This window comes from Populus alba, chromosome 10, assembly GCF_005239225.2.
Source record: "Populus alba chromosome 10, ASM523922v2, whole genome shotgun sequence".
In the NCBI taxonomy this organism is placed as follows: domain Eukaryota; kingdom Viridiplantae; phylum Streptophyta; class Magnoliopsida; order Malpighiales; family Salicaceae; genus Populus; species Populus alba.
The window spans coordinates 12,715,231-12,734,703 of record NC_133293.1 but is presented as its reverse complement, the minus strand read 5'-3'; the positions used below and the strand labels follow the sequence as shown (position 1 = coordinate 12,734,703).

At 34.0% G+C, this 19,473-nt stretch overlaps 2 protein-coding genes across 3 annotated transcripts; both read left to right on the top strand.

Annotated features, from left to right (window-relative positions):
- The first annotated feature begins 560 nt into the window (after window positions 1–560).
- LOC118046365 (heavy metal-associated isoprenylated plant protein 37) lies at window positions 561–3,475 on the top strand. Its single transcript, XM_035055234.2, has 4 exons — window positions 561–839; window positions 993–1,072; window positions 1,255–1,330; window positions 2,000–3,475. The coding sequence occupies exons 2-4, from the start codon at window positions 1,034–1,036 to the stop codon at window positions 3,115–3,117; spliced, it is 1,233 nt and encodes a 410-aa protein (XP_034911125.1). The 5' UTR covers window positions 561–839; window positions 993–1,033; the 3' UTR covers window positions 3,118–3,475.
- A 10,777-nt stretch (window positions 3,476–14,252) lies between these two features.
- On the top strand, window positions 14,253–17,677 carry LOC118046366 (multicopper oxidase LPR2). 2 transcript variants are annotated; one of them, XM_073412144.1, is made up of 3 exons: window positions 14,253–14,490; window positions 15,194–16,640; window positions 17,362–17,677. In XM_073412144.1, exons 1-3 carry the CDS (start codon window positions 14,438–14,440, stop codon window positions 17,413–17,415), a joined length of 1,554 nt encoding a protein of 517 aa, XP_073268245.1. In that variant the 5' UTR covers window positions 14,253–14,437; the 3' UTR covers window positions 17,416–17,677. The 2 variants fall into 2 exon arrangements, with proteins under 2 accessions (XP_073268245.1, XP_034911126.2); XM_035055235.2 differs by having other exon boundaries at window positions 14,255–14,490; window positions 15,183–16,640.
- The last annotated feature ends 1,796 nt before the right edge of the window (window positions 17,678–19,473 follow it).

Genomic DNA, 19,473 nt, shown 5'->3' with positions numbered 1-19,473 from the left:
GATTTTTAAAATGTAAAATTAACATTCAGGTAACAATAATTGCTCTAAAAATCCCCATCTAAAACACAGTTGAAAGCACGTTACCATATAATATATATTTTTTTTAACCTTTATTCATAAATATATCTATCAATTTATCCATAAAAAAACGTGTTTGAAAATATAATTATTGTTACTTTTTAAAATATTTTTTCATTCAGAAAAACATGCCAATAATATTTTTAATATCAACACATTAAAATAATTTAAAAACATAAAAACTATATTAATTTAAAATAAAAAAAATTAAATTTTTTTTAATTTTTTTTAAAAATACTTTTAAAAACACTCCCAAACACCCTAGAAATCCATAACAAATTCTCATCTGGTTATTTACGATCGATTCGCGCATAATCACTCAGTAAGGACACCAGTCTCTCTATATTTTTTGTCTTTCCAACGATAAAATTGAATACGGACAAATTGGACAGGGAAAGAAGTCGGCCTGTCAAGTCGCTGTTCTACTTTTATTGTTTTCTCCCCTTCAGTATTTAACGTTAAATCACATCACCTCGGATTTCACATAGCAGAGCATCCCCTCCCTCCTCCTTATCTCTCTCTCTCCCACTTCTCTCCCTGCTACGCTGCCATATGTTTCATGTCCCGATTCTGACTTTTATTCCCTCCCGCGCCTACTTTATCTTCTCCTTTTCGCTTTGCTTGTCCTGGCATTGTTTGTTTTGGTTTCTGTGTTCTTTGGTTGTTCCTTTAAATTTTCGTGATGTCTGAAGAAGCTAAATCAATGCCCATGTGCTTTTATTTTGTTTGCTTTTGAGAACTGGAAGAAGAAGGAAAAGAGAGTAAGAAATGAAGAATCTATATTCTCTTACCATCCTTTTATCTATAATTGGTTGTGTAACTTGAACCTGTGTTAACCACTTACGCTCACTAGCTTATATACATGGATGATATGTGCTAACTTTTTCTACTTTATTTCTTCCCCTTTTTTTTAGCTGAGTGTCTTGAGCCTCTTTCATTACAAAACACTGAAGAGATGACCAAAGAAGATGACTTTAAGCTCCTCAAGATCCAGGTCTCTCTCTCCCCCTCTCTTTCTTTCTTAGCCACATTCTTCGTGTCCTTTCTTAAAGTCCCACTTTTTCATTGTATTTTTTTATATCTGCTGGTAAAGTTTGGTGGTGGCCTCTTTTTCTCTAGCATCTGTCTTCTTGTTTTTGTTGTTTGCTTACTTCTTTTCTTCTTCTTTTTGTACAGACTTGTGTTCTCAAAGTGAACATACACTGTGATGGTTGTAAGCAGAAAGTAAAGAAAAACCTCCAGAGGATTGAAGGTGCTCAGCTTCTTATCATCATTTCTATACTATATTATAATGTTCTTGCCTTTTCCTTTTTGATGTGGGATTTTGGATTGCTTTGCTTGCTCTTTTTCATTTTTATAGTGCAGCAGAGTTTCTTGCAGTTTTTTTATTTTGCTGCTAATAATTGGTAGCAAAAGAGGAATGGTTTTGCTCTTGTATAATAGTTTGAATTCCAGTTGAAAACCAGAGCACGATATGAATGGATGAAATAAGAATTAAAAAAATTATCCTTCAAATTTTTCCAGGGACAAGCCAGAACACTTGTGTTCTTCCATTTCCCATGCCATGAATAAATTTGTGATCTCGTTTCATTTTGTCACTTTATTGATTTTCCTGGCGTCGAGCTACTAATTAATTTTCTATGACTTTTTTTTTATATTTAAAATGGAGATAATTAAGGAGTCAAAATGTAAAATCTCTGCGTAAAGAGCATACTATGTAATGATCGGTTATCAGAATTGACGAAATTTACCTTCATACGAGGAATGATCATTCTACTAGCCAGTGATTTTGAGGTATTTGTACTTTAGAAAGATAAGGTGACTTAGATTTATATGTCAAAAATAAAACCTGCCTTGTATTTTGTGATCAATTTCTTCAGGCTTTTATTTATATATGTTTTCTGAAACCCTTTTGTTACAGGAGTTTACCAAGTAAACATAGATGCCGAGCAACAAAAAGTCACCGTTTCAGGTACTGTAGATACCGCAACTTTGATCAAGAAACTAGTCAGAGCTGGGAAACATGCTGAGGTTTGGTCCCAAAAGTCCAATCAAAAACAAAATAACAACTGCATCAAAGATGACAACAGCAATAAAAGTCAAAAGCAAGGCTTGGTCAAGGGCCTCGAGGCCTTCAAGAACCAGCAGAAATTCCCTGCATTCAGCTCTGAAGAAGATGATGACTATCTTGATGATGAAGAAGATGATGATGGGGATGACCTCGGATTTCTTGGACCAAGCCAACTGGGTCTTCTCAGGCAGCATATCATGGATGCAAACAAAGCAAAGAAAGGTATCGGTGCCATTCATCCAGCTTCTAACAATGGTAATGAAATGAAAAATCTTGTAAATGGGAATGCTGGAAAGAAAGTAACCCCAAATCAGAATATGGGAATGAAGGTCAATCCAGGGGGGATAGATCAGAAAACCATGGCAGCATTGCAAATGAAAAATGCCCAATTAGGTGGTGGAAACATGAGTGCCGGGGAGGGCAAAAGGGGAAATGACACTAGCACCATGATGAACCTTGCTGGTTTTCGTGGAAATGATGCTAATGTCAGCAATGCTGCAGCTGCTATCGCTGCATTAGGAGGTAATACCAACGGTCTAGGGTTGCAAGTTCAATCCAATAATATCGGGCATCAAGGACCTTCTGCAGCAGCGGCATTTCCGACTGGTGGATATACCACAGGTCAGTACCCATCATCCATGCTGATGAACATGACTGCGAAAAACCATCCAGCATCAATGATGATGAACATGCAAAACAGGAATGGAATGCAACAACCCCAGATGATGTATCACAGGTCTCCTTATAATCCACCGAACACTGGTTATTGCTACAACCCTCACCCTCACCCCTACGCTGACCCTCTTGCAGCTCTCCCCTACACTGACCCACACCTAGCTCACCCCTACGCTGACCCTCACCTAGCTCACCCCTACGCTGAACAACCTAATTATAATGGTGACTGCTCTGCTGCAGCATCAACAGAAATGTTCAGTGATGAGAGCACTGACAGCTGTTCCATAATGTAATGAAAGCATGTAGAAAGAGTGAAAAAAGAATGGTGTAATGTTTAGGGGAGTTGCTTGCTCTTGTCAGTATTCACCGGTGGTGTGGTCTAGAGGAACAGGTCGGATTGAGAATTGAGATGCAGGATGTCTCTGTAGTTAGTTCTGAATCTTCTTTTTTTAGCAGTGTATCGTGTAGTCGTTAAGATGTTTGTTTCTAAATTAGTCGAGCTCTCTCTTGTTCTTTTATTTGTTTGAAAGAAAGAGAGTCTTGGTTTGTGGATTGTGTAAGCCACGCTACCAGCAAGTAAATAAACAAAAGGGAGTGAATTATTGAGTAATATATAAATGTTGGTGTATAGCTTTGAGGAGCATTGTCAAATTTTGAGCGCCTTTAAATTTCCCCCATGACAGCCAAGGTGACGTTGGGTACTGTATATAGTACAAGAGACACGATGGCCCCGTTCGCGGAGACCAGTAGGAAGAAGAGCAGCTGGGTGGACAAATGCATCTCGCGTCGGTGGTTCTGGTATGGTGCAGGTTAGGAACACACGTGCTCCTCACGTGCAAAGCATGTATAATGTGGTTCAGCTGACACGACAACTACAAGGTATGGTTAACACTGGAAAGTGGAAACCTAACATAGTTGGCCCTTATTCACTAACACCATTTTCCTCTGGTGATAGCCGCTGATATTACGTGTTTTATGATATTTTGATATAAAAAAGGTATTTTAATATATTATCAAACAAACTATTTTAAAAATGATTATAATTTTGAAACACCTTTATCATCAAAATGTGTTTGGCTAGCTCTAACTAGTAACTAGAGGTTCAAGTACGATTTCAAATACAATAAGCAGGCCGAAGTGGACCAATTTATTGCTCTGATCCAAAACAATCAACCAGAATGAACGGGACCAGCCCATGATTAAAAGGAGGATGTCACTAGCTGTGCGGCCATTGATTCAGAGCCGCAAGAGGGATCCCGCAGGTAAAAATTTCGCACACCAGTAGTTGTAGGGCTGCTTATATGTTTTTAAAAAATAATTTTTATTTTATTTTATTTTTTTACTTCAAATTAATATTTTTAAAATATTTTCAGATTATTTTGATGTGTTAATATCAAAATTAATGTTTAAAAATTAATAAAAATATTATTTTAATATATTTTTAATCTGATAATACTTTAAAAAATCACTGTCCAAACACCCATGAAACTTATATCTTAGGGAAATAATTGAAGGGGAAGGGTAGCAGGGTGAAACACATTTCACTCGTGTATCAAATAACTCTCTTTAAGAGAGGAAGTTCGATGGATTTGGATTCCAACTCTTTCAATGCATGTATTTATGAAGCCTATAAATTTAAATAATCACATTATTAATAATGATGTTCTACATGCATGTATCTCGAATAACTAAAAGGACACTTTAAATATACGCTTCAAAATTAATTCTTTGAAGCTGGTAAGATTAGCAAGCAATCCCTTTAAACAGATGCCTAAATGATCAATCATGATTACTTTGAAGTTCAACTTAATATTACTTGTCAAATGTAAGTTAATGCATGTTTGTTCAAACCTCCACCACGAAAACAATGATTCAAGCGCGCACCTTGTAAAGAAGTGGGGGTGAAAGTGGCGGCAGAATTGATGAGGCCATCACTGCAAAGCCTACTGTCACCAAGCCCGGTACTACGAATCAATGTAGGTTACGACTTACAAGGGCTCGGGCTTGCCCCAGAATGGCCCCAGTAGTCCACCATCCCTTTTATTTCAAGGCTATGTTTTTTTATATATTCAAAAGTGTTTTTAAAAAATTTGAAATTATTTTAATTTTTTAATTGCTTGAAACTAATTTATATATAATATATATTTTTAGATTATTTTTAAATATTTTAAAAATAAAAAGAATATTATTTCAATATATTTTAAATAAAAAATACTTTAAAAAACAATAATTATAATTACAAACACACCTTACCAGAGTGGGGTTGAATTTCCTTATAAAATTTCTGTGTACGTGCGCCCATTGGAGAGATGCCTCACGTCTGATTGGTATAAAATTTGGACCCTAAGCATCACATTTAATATTGAGCACGTTTAATTAAAATTATTTTATTCTGCATGTTTTCTTTCTCGTCAATCTTTACATAATGTCTAATCATTGTTCAAAACAAAAAAAAACAATAAAGAAATATTAACTTATCAAACGGCCCCCGCTTGATAATATTCCACGCGATTTATATAAGATTTATTTTGATAATATTCCACGCGATAAATATTCCTCTCATTAATTTATCATTATCATAAGTGGTTACACGTTGGAGATCACATGACCGAGCTGATTAATTATACAGGAGGAAACCTCGAATGTGAAAGCCCTCTATTTTCTTGACTTGCTACGTTTCTTAGACGGGGAAGACAACCCCGCAAGAGAATATATGGCTATTTGTTTTTGTATTTGTTTTAAATTAATATATTTTTTATTTTTAAAAAATATTTTGATGTGTTAATATTAAAAATAATTTTTTAAAAATAAAAAATATATTATTTTATTATATTTTTAAATAAAAAAAAATACTTTAAAAAATAACCATTACCATACTATAAACATCCCAATATAAATATTATCGTCAAAGTTTCTGATGGAATCTGTTGCTCTATTCATCTTCAGGGAATTTGTAGCTTGTGATAATTAAATTTCTTTCATAACAGGCATTCTGGCATATGAGGACATGCCGCATGCTAAATAAATTATGGACACGAAAATATATTTTTTTTCCAGCTAGAATAATAATTTGATGTTTCCTATCAAACTTTTCAGCCAATCTTCCCAGCCGAGAGACAAGAACAAGCTAGCCCATTTAGTATTCATTTTCCACCGTAAAGTCTATTTATTATTCAATATTGCCCCTTTTTTATCTACAAGTCAAAATTCATTAATAAAACGTGTCGAGAAAAAGTAAACGCAAGTAGTTTCGAATCCTACTTGGGGGAGATTTGATTCATTCCAAATTTTTTAATTCAGAATGAAAGGGTTTACTTAGACGTTAAGAGTAACCTTTTCTTATTGCACAACAAAATAAAGCCGGTAATTAGTAGCCACCGAGGAAAATAAATCCTGCCTTTATCTTCAGTATAATAAATCCTGCCTTCACTAGTGATCTCATAATTAATTTGAAATTACAAGGCTAACGGGAACAAAGCATTTGTAATGTCAATATTTTTCTTTTCACACTTGAATTATCCAAATTGTAAGGCAAAGGAGAGCAGGCTGATTTTTCATTTAAATACTAAAGAACTTGTTAGCCGGCAAGATTTGTGGGTTAGCTGGCGAGATATGTGTGGATCCCAAGATCGTAAGAAAATCTATTTGTTTCCTTATACATATTATTTTCTTACCTAGAGTAGGAGTCTAGGTAGACTAGGTCTTCCTTCTTCCTTCTTCCTTGTATAGATATACTTCCTGAAAAGATTAATAAAATGTGTAGCAGAGAAATATTCAGAGAACAAATTTAGGTTCGTTTGTATGTTTGCCATATTCAACATGATATCAGAGCATGCTTAAAAAAAAAAAACTCCGCTTCTTTCCTGCATTCTCCATGAACTCTGTATTTTAAGGACTTCCTCCTGTCAATGAAATTACAACGACAGAACAGAAACGAAATCTAATTGTTCAAGCCATCTGGAACAATCCTCTGTCAAATCCAATTATCATTTAGCAGGATAGCTCTGCCCCAGCAGTCCAGCATCCTTTTGTTTCAACCAGGGTAGGTTGCATTTCCTTATAAAATTTCTCGTGCACGTGCGCCTCACGTCTGATTGGTATAAAATTTGGACCCTAAGCATCACATTTTTATGTGTCCCGAGCTTATAATCTTTGACCAATGAAAAACCAATACCTCAGCAATGCGGTATCACTGCTCAATCCATTGATCAGTGCTGTGCGCGTTTAATTAATATTATTTTATTCTCATCAATCTTCACATAACATCTAATCATTGTTCAAAACAAAAAAAAAAACATTAAGGAAAAATTAACTTATCAAACGGCCCCCGCTTGATAATATTCCCGGTTCCTCTCATTAATGTATCATTATCTAACTAAGTTAGTAGGTAATTTTGTATCTACGCGATTTAAATAAGATTTATTTTGCCTCCATTCATTAAAAAAAGAGAGGAAAAAGTTGGAAGATAATGCCGAGCCGAGCATGTAATGGTCACTCTCACACCACTCAAGCCAAGTGGTTTACACGTTGGAGATCACTTGACCGAGCTGATTAATTGTACAGGAGGGAACCTCGAAAGTGAAAGCCCTCTATTTTCTTGATTAGCCAGCCATGTTTCTTGGACGAGGTGACAACCCCGCAAAGAAGTCCGAGACTTTAAATGTAATCGTTGAAGTTTCTGATGGAATCTGTTGTTCTATTCATCCTTTGGGAATTTCTTTCGCAGCAGTCATTCTAACATTTGAGGACAGCCCGCGTGCTAAATAAATTATTGACACGAAATATATTTTTTTTCCAGCTAGCCTATCAAACTCTTCAGTCAATTTCCACCATAAAGTCTGTTTATTATTCAATATTGCCCCTTTTTTTTATCTACAAGTCAAAATTCATTAATAAAACGAGTCGAGAAAAGGTAAACGGAAAGTTGATTCAAATTCTACTCGGGAAGATTTTATTCATTTCAAATTCTTTAATTCAGAATGAAAGGGTTTGCTTTCACGTTAAGAGCAACCTTTTTCTATTGCACAACAAAATAAAGACTCGGTAAGTAGCAACCGAGGAATCTTCAGTATAATAAATCCTGCCTTCACTAGTGATCACATAATTAATTTGCTAAGCATGATGTAACGGGAACAATGCATTTGTTGTGTCACTATTTTTTCTTTTCACACTTGAATTATCAAAAGGCAAAGAGAGCAGGCTGAATTTTCATTTAAACACTAAAGAACTGTCACACTCATTTGAGAACGTCAGGGCTCACGCCAGGTCCAGCAGAATGTGGAAGACTTGGTGGTGATATGATATATATATCCGAGTCACACTCATTTTTCGCTGTGTTTATACTTTACAGAGGAAAAAGACCTCAATCATTGAACAATTCTCGAGTGGAAAAAAGAAATGGTCCAATGATGAGATTTTTTTAACATGCTATGTGGCCTATATTCATTGATGCTGTATAACGAGGGGGGTTGATATCCACACACATATTTTTATTATTATTAATATATGTGTTCGGGTTAGCTTGGATGCATTCGATTAATTTACGGATTTTAAAATTAACGATTATATAAGTTTTCCAATGACTCTTAAAATTTATAAGAACTCGAACTGGTGACCTCTTTAAAATTTAAAAAGTAAATCTAAAATCTGACCAATTAAAATATATATATATAAATTTTTAATGTTACATAAGAGAGTATACTATTGCAAAATTGGTAGGTGGGATTTCCCCAATTACTTCCTCCTCCTCCTCTTCTTTTTCACTTTATAAGGACTGATATAACTTTATATATTTATATATATATATATATATATATATATATATAATCTTCAAAATTAAAAAGAAATAAAATAATCCCTTACATGTGTGTGTGTTTTAAAGATTTTTATTTAATTTTCTTAAAATAGATAAGGGCGAGCACCAAATATATCACCAAATTATTGAAGTATTGCTAATTTTGTGCCGTTTTTACCATCCCAAATTATTTTATTTTTCAAACAAGGACTTATTTTAAAATACTTAACAAAAAATGTTAATTAAATTCTCTATAAAAATGACTTTGTTTTTTTTTTTTTTTAAAGTACAATTTAAATGAGAGTATTAACAAAAGCTTTAAAAAATCGATGGAGGTCCATCATTAAGAATTTAAAAAATATTTAGCGATAAAATTGATAATAAGAATTATTTGATGGTAGTATTAAAATATCTATATCTATATAATTTGAACTATCTTTTTAAAGTTTATATAATAGATAACTTTGACTTTTGCAAAAAGGTAACAAAGGTAGCGTAATGGTGATCACGAGGAGACATGTACGAATGGGTTATAGACTTATGGTTGGAAAACTGGTGGATGCTCCCCGCTCGAGCAGAAGGACCGAGAAATAAGCCGAACAGAGTGTAAATCATATGGTCGTTTGCAGTTTTGGGTGTGCATTGTTGTTGTAACTGGTGATGTATACGCAGTCTCATTTTTTTTTTAAATTACACTATCTTTTTTTAAACAAATAATTTTAATTTTAGAGGGTGTTTATGAGTGTGGTAGTTGTTCAAAATGTTTTTTAATCTAAAATAAATTAAAATAATATATATTTTTTATTTTTAAAAAATTATTTTTAATATCATCATTTCAAAACGATTTAAAAATATAAAATAATAAATTTAAATATATATATTTTTAAAAATAATACAGTTCTCAACCACATTTTCAAACAGTATATTATTTAAAAAAACGATACACAAATAAGATTTTAGTATAAAACTTACATGCTAACTCATGATAAAGCATGAATTTCAGATACAGTAAGACTTAATTTTTTAATTAATACAAGTGGATATTCAGGTCAGTTGAGCATATCTCGACTAATTCTATAAGTTCTAAAGTTAATGACCATGTAAACCTCAAATAATCTTTGAGATTTATGAAAACTCGAACATATAATTTTCAATAATAAATTTAAAGCATAACTAGTTAAGCTACACCTATCATAAAAAAAAACTACCAGTAAGACTTATTTGCTCGAATTACAAAATGACATGTACTTACAGATAAATTATTGTTATGGTCATTCGTCACTAAAGAAAACTTCAAATATGAATGTTTTATGTGTTCCGAAAAATATAAACGAAAATATCTTCTTCTATTTTGAAACAGACTCTCTTTTGGAGAAATTCTTTAAACCAAGTTAATGCTAATTAAGAAAAACATTAAATGCCAAGGTTAGGTATGAAAAATGATATAAACAAAGACAATTAATATCGATTTCTTTTTTTCCTTTCTAGTGCCCTAAAAAGGCGAAAAGCCAGCGTCACTCTTTTTAGTGAAGTGTCTGTTCAGCAGTTTTTTTTTATAATTATTTTTTTGCTGGGAAAGTTATCAAATTAGATGTTTCTTGATGGTTTTAAATTAAGTGAAGGAAAAACACTATCATGTCTGTCAATGGCGAACCTGCGAGAATTTTTATCGAAGAAACAGATTTGATATCCCGCTCTAGCTAAAAATTCAACGTTAACATGGGGAAACCGTGGGAGAGTCTCAAAGAGGGACCAGAAAACAAGGTAACCCTCGCATTTAGAGGAGAGGATGGATATAGATTTGACTATATTTAAGAAGACGAGATGATCGGTGCACCGACATACTGGTGGTTTTTTATTTTTTAAAATAAAAAACTGTCATCTTATTTTAAAAATCATCATCTAATATTATAATTATTAAAAATTTTAACTAATCAATAAAAATTCTATAATATAATACTTATTACATAAAAAAAAATATATATACTATAACTCCTTAAAGATTCTATCTAAAATAGGTTGCATCTCTGATTTTATCTTAAATTGTTAAAAATTTATTATATTATACTATTGATGGTTTGCTAATAATATGATGGTTTGCTAATAATATTTCTAATTTTGATGTCATTGAATATTTAAATACAAATATTTTTAACTTTGGTGCTAGTAAGTGCTACATGAAGAACATGTATGATATTCTTGACCATGACATTAATGGATATTACGGTTTCAAAAATTTTTCTAATTTTGGTGTCAATGTTCATAATCTTGAAGTTTAGTAGATATCGAGGGTGTTAAATTATTTCAAATTAAAAAAAAAAAAACTACCATAAAAGAGAAGGATGGCTGAAATTCTCAGTTAATCTGTTTATTCCAAAGTGCTTGAATTAACCTGAATATAAAGAGATTATATATAGATTAAACTGAAAATACTATTTTACTCTTAATAAATAAAAAATAAATAAATGTATTATTTACATCTCTCCTCAAACTCACAATGCAGTAGCTACAAATATCAAGAGTTTTTCCAACTAGAAAAAAAAAATGAGAGATGTAATAAAACTTTGTAAAGAAATTTGCAATCTGCAAGGAAGAAGAAACAACAGGCAAAGTAATGGTGTCATGCTTAAGATGATGACGGGTAAGATAACAATCGATCTCAATGTGCTTAGTTCATTCATGAAAAGACGAGTTATGAGTAATCTAAATAGAACTCTGGTTGTCACAATACATAGGAGCATGATGAGAAAGGAAAACTCTCATATCATCAAGTAACGAACATAACCAAACAATCTCTTTGATAGTAAATGTTATAGCACGATATTCTATTTCGGTTGAGGATTAAGCTCTTCCAAAAAAAAAATCACTTAGAAAGATACAGAAACCGATAACAGATTTGCGATATATGGGATAACTACCATGATCAGTATTAGAGTATGCATGCAGCTTCAAAGAAGAAGCAGATGGAAGTAAAAAACTTTAAAAGATTGTACCCCGAAGATATCACAAGATATAAAGAATATCTGCCCAGTAAACAGTTGTAGGAGAATAAACAAACAAACTAATAACATGAACAAAATATGCTATATTTGGACGAGTAATGATGATACATACCAAGCTTTCAACAATAGTATGATATAAAGTAAGATTTGTCAAAGGAAACCATCAGAAAAATAATACATTGTGTTAACCTTAATGAAAGTATCTACGATCTTGTTATAGTAAGTCTAGCTCGCTCAGGAATATCTATAACATATTTGACTGGGAAAGAAGATAACCTTTGGACAAGGAAGCTATATCAATATCCAAAAAATATTAAAGATAACCCAAATCTTTCATTTCAAACTGTTTAGCCAACTCTGTCTTCAAAATTGAAATACCATCAATGTTATCACTAATAATAATCATGTTATTAACATATAAATATAGAGTAATACGACCTGCATTAGTGCACTTAATAAAAAAAAACATAATCATGATTATTAGAAACAAATTTAAGAGATGAGATCACAATAGAGGATTTTTGAAACCAAGCACGAGATGCTTATTTGAGACCATATAATACTTTCTTAAACTTACAAACTTATCCAGAGTCATGGAAAAAGCAAGCATCACTCTTTTTATTGAAGTGTCCGTTTAACACTTCTTCTTTTTAAGTTATTTTTTATCTGGAAATTTATCAAATTAATATTTTTAGGTGTTCTAAATAGTTTTAATATATTGATATTAAAAATTATATATAAAAAATACTATTTTAGTATATTTTCAATTAAAAAAAATTGTATATATCACAGTAACAAACATATAAAATATAAAGGACTGTCGTTTTCTTTTTTCTTTGGTCATTGCACCACTGGATTTTGTTGATGAAACCTGACTTCCCCACTGAATTTGCATAAAATGGCACTCATGATTATGACAAATTAATTAGGGGAGCAAACCTTGTCCAATTAAGCTTATTGTGTATTTATTCACTTCTAGCTCTATTAATAGAAAATTGTTTGTGTACTCGAAACATCGTTAAGGGAAGGAATAAAACTATCATGTCTGTCGACAATGGCGAACCTACGAGAATTTTTTCGAAGAAACAGATTTGATACCCCGCTCTAGCAAAAACATCAACGTTAACGCGGGGAAACAAAATTTAGTGGGTGGAATGGAAGTGGGAGAGTCTTAAGAGGGAGCAGGAACAAGGGTAACCTTAGTTCTAATTGAAGAGTTGCTTGGTATGGTGATATTGTTTTTTTTTTTTAAAATAAAATAAATATATGGAATATTGTTTAAGAAGTTACCGTCTAGTATTATAATTATTCAAAATCATAATTATTAATCTATAAAAATGCTATGATATAAAACTGATCATGCTAAAAATAATATTATCATCATTTAAATATCTTTCTGGATACGAAAAAATGCACCTGATCAATTGGGAAGACCTTATGCCAGCCAAAGCAGGGGGGTGGACTGTGACATCGCAGTTTATATGGTATGATCAAGGCTTCCATAAACAAGCTAGGATGGGGGATAATTCATGAATGTATCCGTCTTTGGGCGAGAGTTTTAAGAGGCAAATATATCTGTTCCAAGGATCATATCCCTCAAGTACAGGCCAAAGGCAAAAACTCCCCTTTATGTATCAGTATGGATGGTAAGAATGTGAGTTTTTGGATGGATATCTAGTTAAATGGTTTTGGCTCTTTACAGCATACATGGTAACTAATAAAGAATGCAAATGGAAGGCCCTTTCCCATCTTCTTCCCATGCAAGAACATTATTTTGGCAGGAGCTAGAGGTCTTATAAGGGATAGCTTTAGGACACAGGTAAAGGGCTTTGCAATCAACACTGGAGTTTCCATTTCGGCTACAACCGAATTCTGGGCAATTATTACGAACAAGGCTGGAAATGGCCTCGGCGTTTAGAATCAGGAAACTAGTGATGGAATCGGATTTGACAAATATTGCATTGTCACTTATTACACAGGATATGTACTCGTAGGGTGGACAATAATCATGCTTTGATCACCATAGCGAAATCTTTGTCGGCAAGAGATAGGGAGGTCAAGCTTCAATATGGTTGTCGTGAAACAAATGCATCAACAAATTGGTTGGCTAACTTCAGTCTAACCAAAAATCCCTTGGATAGGGAGCTTTGGATGCTAAAATACCCTTCCATGAGTTTGTATTCTTTAGTGTCCTATGACTTTCAGCTTACCCCAATTAATTTAATTCTCTCAGGGCATGGAGCACCAATTTAAAAAAAAAAAAAAAAAAATGTTAGCAATGGAAAGGTATGAAATCGCAAATTAAAGAAATGGGAATCCCAGGTAAAATTAATTACACTTTTTTTTTCAAGGAAAGAAGTTAATTACCTCTTTAATACAAGTTAAGAAACCCGACAAAATGCGATGTATAACGAAATCCCAAGCATGCCCCGCATACAACATGTCCTTGTCTATATCTTTCTTTTTCAAAGTCATCGGAGCCCACGAAATGCCAAAGAAAGAGCAACTCCTGTCTTCTTACTTTCTATCACTATATATTGCCTTGGATATTTTTTCACTCACATATTCACCAAGCTCTCTCGCCCTCCTTCAAAAAGTCTCTCTCCTTATCCAGTGGCTAGGTTTTTTATCGCTTCCAGCCATGTGTGTGCAGTTTTTAATATGGAGAGAATCTGGTGTTCATCATCTTCTGTTTAGCCCTGCTTGTAGTGCTTCCTACAATATGGGCCGAGGACAATCTTATTAGTCCATCTAAATTGGAGAAGTTCGTCGATGAACTTCCAGACATGCCCAAGATCCAGAGTTTTGAAGTAGTGAATGGTGTTTTCAAATCCAAGCCGCTGGAGATTGGCATGTTCAAGAAGCTATGGGTAAGATCACTATGCCTTTATTTCTTTTCCGTACGTGTTGAATTGATTATATGGCCTGTTTCGATATCATAATTACTTAACTGCAGAATTCCTAGTTTTTTTTTTATACATACACATGTATTTCTTTTCCATCCGATGTGTGAAACTCTTGTTCTTTTTGGTGAATTGAAGTTTTTAGTGAATTACATAGAGTCTCCTTTTGTTTATAATCATGCCTACTGCTTATGAGGGTTCTAAAAGCATTTTCTTGCCTCTGAGATAATCAAAATCCCCAGGAAAAAAAAAATTTATTTCGACGTGGATGGCTGGCGAACAATGTTCAAACCCTGATGAATAGAAGAGGAAATATATAAAAACATCCACTTCCCGGTCTGAAATCCAACGTCTTGGAGCCCCTATATATATATATAGAGTACTACTGTTCTTTGTTTTGTTGGCTATCCTTTTTGCATCGTAGGCTATCCTTTTCTCATGATACTATGTATAAATTAAAAAAAAAATCACAAAGTTCGTTTTCCACCACAAAGTTTCGATGCGCCGAATACAGGCATCATACAATGCTAATTTTTTTTTTATTTTCTGGAAAAAGAACCGAATTCGATGCTTATTAGAATGCTCCTAGTTGGCACCGTCCCCAGTGTGTGCTAGAATATTTTTTGCATTGCTGTATTCTTGACTATCTTTGGTGGCAGAAATTCCACAGAGACCTCCCCCCTACACCAGTGTATGCTTATGGTACATCCAAGCGCAATGCAACTATCCCTGGTCCAACCATCGAGGCCATTCATGGAGTCGATGCCTTCGTCACGTGGCAAAATCATCTCCCTTCAAACCATATACTTCCGTGGGACCCAACTATACCAACCGCTTTACCTAGAACCAAGAAGGGCATTCCTACAGTGGTGCACCTCCACGGTAGCATTGGTGAGCCTGAGAGTGATGGACATGCGCACTCATGGTTCACCCGTAGATTTAAAGAGGTAGGACCCACTTGGACCAAGAAGGAATATCATTACCCCAACTCGCAACATCCAGGAAACTTATGGTACCATGATCATGCCATGGGGTTGACTAGAGTCAACTTATTAGCTGGCTTGATTGGGGCCTACATTATCCGTGATCGTGATGTTGAGACCCCACTTAGACTGCCGTGTGGTGATGAATTCGATCGGACGTTGATGGTGTTTGATCGTAGCTTTCTCACTAATGGTTCGATATACATGAATTCCACAGGAAATAATCCCTCTATACACCCGCAGTGGCAGCCAGAGTATTTTGGTGATGCAATTATCGTCAACGGCAAAGCATGGCCTCGTCTGACCGTACGACGTCGTAAATACAGATTTCGTATCATCAATGCCAGCAATGCAAGATTCTTCAGGTTTTTTTTCAGCAACGGTCTGAAATTCATCCATGTGGCAGATGATTCAGCATACCTTGAGAAGCCAGTGATAACCAATGAGACCCTCTTAGCTCCATCTGAAATCGCTGACGTGATAGTTGACTTTTCAAAGTCAAAGTCAGACAGTGCAATTCTAGGCAATGATGCAGTGTATCCCTACCCATCTGGGGACGCCGTGAATGAAGCCAATGGCAAGGTCATGAAGTTTATCATCAAGAAGGAGCCAGAGCATGACACTTGGAGAGTACCCAAAACCTTGGTAAAATACCCTGATGCTGATTTATCCAGTGCATCAAAGACACGGTACATTGCCATGTACGAGTACACGAGCGACATTGATGAGCCAACCCATCTTTACATCAACGGAAAATCGTTTGATGAACCAGTTACCGAGACCCCAAGAGTGGGGACCAGTGAGATATGGAACGTGATCAATCTGACAGAGGATAATCACCCGTTGCATATTCATTTGGGATTGTTTAAGGTGATTAATCAAACCAAGTTGGTCAAGGAGGAGGAGTTCAAGGCGTGCATGTTGAAATTGAACGATGCCATCAAGTGCAAAATAGATCATTATGCACGTGGAGATAAGATAGAGGTGCCGGCCCATGAGAAGGGATGGAAGAATGTGTACAAGATGACACCCGGATGTGTCACCAAGATTCTTGTCAGATTTGCTTTTATACACTCAAATGAATCCTATCCGTTTGATGCAACTGCTCAGCCTGGTTACGTCTACCATTGCCACGTAAGTCATATTTCTCCTGAACAAATCTTGTGATTTTGCAGGTTAGCTTTTCTAAATTTTGATAATTTATTAGACATTAGGAGAGCTGCGTTCCCCTCCCTTATATAAAGTAATTCATACATCTCAATTTTTCTCTTATGGGTGAGAAGAGAGCATAAGAAATTGAGTTATACCGAATAATCCCCGGTGATTGCCCGTGCTCCATTGTTTTTGGTGGTTGGCAAACCAACAAGAAGCTAAATTGTCGAATTGTGATCGTCGCTGCTCCACTGTAATCCAGTCGTTTTTATTGCCCGTTTCATGAGAAAGTGATTCATCTTTCTATTCAAGAAAACACATTGCAGTCTAAGTGGTTGATTAGCTTCCTTGTGAGTTCTGTAAAGTATTTGTCTGAGCCACTCAGTACTCGTCTATAGAATCCAGGATCTGTCTATAACAAAACAAAATGCAGGAACGTGTTGCACATTCCAATGTGAACTTTCTTGTCCACTGGTATCCCGAGGTTTTGAGTTGTCTCCATCATGCTTGTTTCTAGCTTTACAGAGGCCGGCCATATAAAAAACCCTAGAGCCATCGAAACCAGTAACATATACATACACTCTGCTTTCAAAAATGGTTCTTTTGTTTAATTAAAATTTTACTTGTGCATTGAACTGATGTTTTTTCATATATAGCTACTTCTTTTGTAGTGAGAATGAACATGGCCTTTCTATTAATGCAGATCTTGGATCATGAAGACAATGTGATGATGCGACCATTGAAGCTGATAAGTTGATCAGGAGGCGAACTGAGAACTTCAAAATGTCACTACCTAATCCGGTGATTGTTTCATTAGAGGAGGTGTCATCAAGTATAAAAAATATATTTGGGCTTGACCGAATTCCTTCTGGGATTTCTACCAAGGATGTCAATGCTCTTGTATATATGAAATTTGAGGTGCTCGGTAAATAATTTTTAATTAATAAAATAAAAAATCTCAGAATCAAATAATAATTATCCCTTCAAAGAAAAAAAGAGACACCTTTCGCTTTCTATTACTTTTTTTTCCCTTAGACTTTCTACTTACGAATCATTGTATGAATCTAGATGGTCGGAGAGATTATGATGCGTGGTTAAAAAGAAAGCAAATCAATACTTTGGCTATGAAAATACGTTGCTATGAGAAACACTTAGTTTTTCATGCTCTTGCTACAGTAAAGCCATGTTTGTAGCAGCTAAATAATATATTCTTACCCCTCCGGTCGATTGATGATTGACTAATAAAATTATCCGTGAGGTTAACAGATAAAACCCTGAACTAGCAACTGCCTATGAAATATGAAGTATGGAAAGAGATTAAATTTGAATTTCAAGAGATGGTTACGTTGTAAATAGTTCATCATAAGAAGAATTAAGCTATATATTTAATGAAGATGGACTCATCCTTTTCACAGAGGTAAATCTTTGCATGGTTGAGGCCCTATCATTTCGATTTATTAATTACACATAATAAATCAATTATAAACTCTAATATAGGCCTTGTTTGTTTCCCGAAAAGTAGTGGGAAACCATTTTCCAAACTATTCCTGATTAGAAAGTTGGTCAACGGAAAACAATTTCCGGTCAGCGGAAAACACTTTCTAGTCAACGGAAAACACTTTCCGGTCAGCGGAAAACACTTTCCAGTCAATTTTAGTCAAAAAAAAATTGACTTGGTTTTCAGGAAAGTGTTTTCCTTTTAGCTGTGTTTGTTTTCTGGAAAGTGGTTTCCGGGAAAGTGGTTTCCGGGAAAGCACTTTCCAAACTTTCTTGCCAAAGGAAAGTGTTTTCCTGAAAAATTTGAGGGGAAAAACACTTTCCGGAAGTTGTGAAAAATTTAGAAATATCATTATTTGCTGATTATATCAAACCTTAAACTTTTGGGTCCTTATTTTTATAATTGCTATTTGCTTTTTTCTTATCATTTTTTTATTGAAATTTTTTATTTATCAAATTTGATATTATTTTGATTGGAATTTATTTGAGCCAGGAGTTTTTCCAAGAATTCACTTTCTCCGGAATTCACTTTCCAAAAGGAATTCACTTTCCTGCAAACAAACGAAGCCATAATTAGGTATGTTATTCATTTGAGATTTCTAATCCCAGGCAAGATTGTTCATGATCCTTTTCTATCATATAAGAAGAATTGTTGCATAAAATATATTTCTAAGTAATTAATTCCCTTACAGATCCTATATCGACCTATGCGAAGAAGAAATCATGCAACGAAAGGGATTTTTATTTGCAGAAATGATACTTCAAACCTGAAACGAGTATAAAGACATTAATTACACTTTTTTATCTTTTGAGTCATTTTCCCATACAATTGTCGAGGACTTTGATTTCTATCCGAACTCGATGAAAAAAAAGAAAAATAACTTATCATATTTGTTGGGAATGTTTCTAAACTAGCCTATTATATCCTGATCTATATTTATCTTGATTTTTCAAGTTATATTTTTAGATATTGGTAATGACTTTTTATTTATTTATATATATAACTTTTGATTTATTTAATTATATATATATATATATATATATAAATTTGATTTGAACTTAAATTTTTTAAACTATAAAAATACATTAAAAAACATGCATATATAATTTTTTTTATAAAAAATAAATATACTTAACCAATAGTGGAACACGAGTGATATAACTAGTAACTGGTTGTATGTGCTCAATAGTTTTTATTTTTAAATATAATTGAGTAGAGAAACCGAATAATAAAATTCTGGCAGTCCAATAGAAAATGAAAGAGGCCCAATGGGCTTATTAGCTTTTTGTATAATCGAGTAGAGAAACCACCAAGCAG

Coding starts and splice junctions, on each gene's coding strand:
- LOC118046365 (XM_035055234.2), top strand. CDS start 1,034: ATGACCAAAGAAGATGACTTTAAGCTCCTCAAGATCCAG. Junction 1,073..1,254: donor TTAAGCTCCTCAAGATCCAG/GTCTCTCTCTCC, acceptor CTTTTTGTACAG/ACTTGTGTTCTCAAAGTGAA. Junction 1,331..1,999: donor AAACCTCCAGAGGATTGAAG/GTGCTCAGCTTC, acceptor CTTTTGTTACAG/GAGTTTACCAAGTAAACATA.
- LOC118046366 (XM_035055235.2), top strand. CDS start 14,407: ATGCCCAAGATCCAGAGTTTTGAAGTAGTGAATGGTGTTTTCAAATCC. Junction 14,491..15,182: donor GCATGTTCAAGAAGCTATGG/GTAAGATCACTA, acceptor CTTTGGTGGCAG/AAATTCCACAGAGACCTCCC. Junction 16,641..17,361: donor GTTACGTCTACCATTGCCAC/GTAAGTCATATT, acceptor CTATTAATGCAG/ATCTTGGATCATGAAGACAA.